Source organism: Populus euphratica, unplaced genomic scaffold, assembly GCF_000495115.2.
Source record: "Populus euphratica unplaced genomic scaffold, PopEup_1.0 scaffold38.1, whole genome shotgun sequence".
NCBI classification, from domain to species: domain Eukaryota; kingdom Viridiplantae; phylum Streptophyta; class Magnoliopsida; order Malpighiales; family Salicaceae; genus Populus; species Populus euphratica.
Genome location: NW_011499911.1, coordinates 1,030,244 through 1,032,754, shown reverse-complemented (window position 1 = coordinate 1,032,754; position 2,511 = coordinate 1,030,244). Strand labels below are relative to the sequence as shown.

Here is a 2,511-nt window from a genome sequence, read left to right as displayed (position 1 = left end):
AAGGCATGGGGTCACTATAAAGCGATAAGGTTCCATTTAGAACACATAATAACAAAAAGGGCATGCAAAAGTGTGATTTAAAACTGTTATTATTTGGCTTTATGATATCCTTCTTTAGTGCATGCCTACGAAGAACAGGTCAAGAAACAACATAAACAAAACTCATGGCCAAGTTTTCTCCTGGACAAGTTTGATTATAGCAAACGGTTTCATATTTATTAATCATTAGAAGTGCTGTTTCAGACATAATATATAATGTCTAGTTTTTAGTTTACATACATATTTATTTTTACGTTCGTTTCTCGATAATTATTTGGTGGCCGTAAAATCAACAATTTTGCTGAGAAAACAGCTTAATATTAGCTTGAAGACTGCAAACAAATCTTGTTTATACTTAGACTATGTAGATTTAAAAAGTGAAAAAGAATTACCTTTTTTATGTACTGAAGGTCAACGAGCCTTCTGGTTAAGTAAACACACACATCAAACGAACGATAAAGATATAGATTGGTGGGCAAAAGAAAATTGCAAAAGTAAGCCCCGCCCAGTTCCAAGTTGTTCTATAATATTACATATACTTGTATTTAAAGTGCTCTGTAGCTGTTGAAGTGACAAAGTTAAACTTGACAGGTGAGATGGGAAAGGTTCATCCCCAAGCACTTGTTTCTTCAGACCCTTGTTACCTCTCTTCCAAACAAGAATCATTCACAGTGTGGATGAAGTCTCTAGTACTGATTGGCAAAGGCTGTACTGTATTTGATTCAGATGGCCATGTTGTGTATCGGGTCGATAACTATGACAGCAAGAGTAGCCATGAAGTTCATCTCATGGATTTCGAAGGCAAAGTCCTGTACACCATACTGAGAAAGGTAACATACACAGCAACATCTTTTCATGAAAGTTGCACAAAATTCCCCTTTTAACAAGTTGTCCTTTGCTTTTCTCTAACTAGAAACTCAAGTTGTTGGGGTTCTGGGAGGGCTACAGATGCGACGGTTCAGAAATTGACAAGACCAAGCCTAGCTTTCGAGTGAGAAAAACTTTGAGGCTGTTAAGAGGAGATGCACCATGTAACATAACTGTTGGGTTGGATAAGAATCAACCATGCCAGTACAAGATAGAAAGCTGGACCAGCAAGTCAACATACAAGATAGTAGACAAGTGTGGAGCGCTCATCGCAGAGGTGAACCGCTCAATTTGGCTAAGGCCTCTTCCTGATTTCTTTGCTTTAGGAGGCCGTTAATATGAAGGCTAATTAGTATGTTATCTGTGTGTTCAAAATAAAACAGGTACAGAGAAAGCAGTCAGCATGTGGAGTTGTGCTCGGAGAAGATGTTATGACACTGGTGGTGGAGCCCTTTATTGATCATTCTCTGATCATGGGGCTCCTTGTTGGGTATAGCCTCATCAACTCCAAAATGTAAAAGGTCTAGATAGACAAGGCAATAGGTTGTTCCTTCTTTACATGTATAACTGTTTTATCACTAATGTCTTTCGCATGTTTTTCCAATTTACAAATTTAGAGAGCGTTGTGTTGTACAGCCGCCTTAATTTTGTCACTCCACTTTATCTACAATCATGATGATCATATGAATATAATTCTGAATATAAAGAAATTTTTTTCTGGAAAGACTACTCGAATTCAACCGTCAAAAGACTTTCAAATTACAAAATTGAAAGATTATACGTTATGATCTAGCCTTCCACTCCTGTTAGTGCATCCATGCGTTTGACCACAGCCAGCCTTCACTCAATACCTCAAGTGTTTTTGGTGTTATTATAATTTTTATAATTATGATTTTAAAAAATTATTTTATAAAAAATATTTTTAGTTGAAGTTGATATGATATTTATATATATTTGTTTAAAATTATGGTTAAAATTGAAATGGAATAAAAAATAGTTTAATTTGTTTGGTTAATAATACTTTTTAAATTGAGGTTATAAAATAAGTAAAATATATATATTTTGATGGTTTTAAATTTAAATATTGTAGAATTAATTATTACCATTTACATCATGAAATAAATAATATTTCATATAAAATATTTTTTATTATTTCATTAAATTATTTATAATTCCATTACTATAAAATTTATCCAAATTTAAATATTGTAGAATTAATTATTACCATTTATATCATGAAATAAATAATATTTCATATAAAATATTTTTTATTATTTCATTAAATTATTTATAATTCCATTACTATAAAATTTATCCAATAATAATTACAATTTTTATAATTTTTTGAGTGTGTAATAAAATTAGATAAATTAATATCATGTATAAATTGATATTACAACGAGTAAATTTAATTCATTATAATCTAGTTTTTTAATTATTAAAAAATTAATACACTAAAAAAAATTATTCACGTAATATAAATAATACAAGTAAATTGCACTGTTCTAGTTTTTTAATTATTAAAAAATTAATACATTAAAAAAAATTATTCACATAAATATAAATAATGCAAATAAATTGCATTGTTCATATAAATATAAATAA

At 30.1% G+C, this 2,511-nt stretch overlaps 1 protein-coding gene across 1 annotated transcript; it reads left to right on the top strand.

The window, feature by feature from the left end:
- The first annotated feature begins 416 nt into the window (after positions 1–416).
- Positions 417–1,537, top strand: LOC105134009 (protein LURP-one-related 11-like). Its single transcript, XM_011038236.1, has 3 exons — positions 417–869; positions 953–1,183; positions 1,290–1,537. The coding sequence occupies exons 1-3, from the start codon at positions 636–638 to the stop codon at positions 1,422–1,424; spliced, it is 600 nt and encodes a 199-aa protein (XP_011036538.1). The 5' UTR covers positions 417–635; the 3' UTR covers positions 1,425–1,537.
- The last annotated feature ends 974 nt before the right edge of the window (positions 1,538–2,511 follow it).

What these genes read in the sequence shown, in the direction of transcription:
- LOC105134009 (XM_011038236.1), top strand. Translation starts at nt 636, where the DNA reads ATGGGAAAGGTTCATCCCCAAGCACTTGTTTCTTCAGACCCTTGTTAC. An exon ending in TGTACACCATACTGAGAAAG is followed by an intron (nt 870 to 952) that starts GTAACATACACA and finishes TTCTCTAACTAG; the next exon opens with AAACTCAAGTTGTTGGGGTT. An exon ending in GTGGAGCGCTCATCGCAGAG is followed by an intron (nt 1,184 to 1,289) that starts GTGAACCGCTCA and finishes AAAATAAAACAG; the next exon opens with GTACAGAGAAAGCAGTCAGC.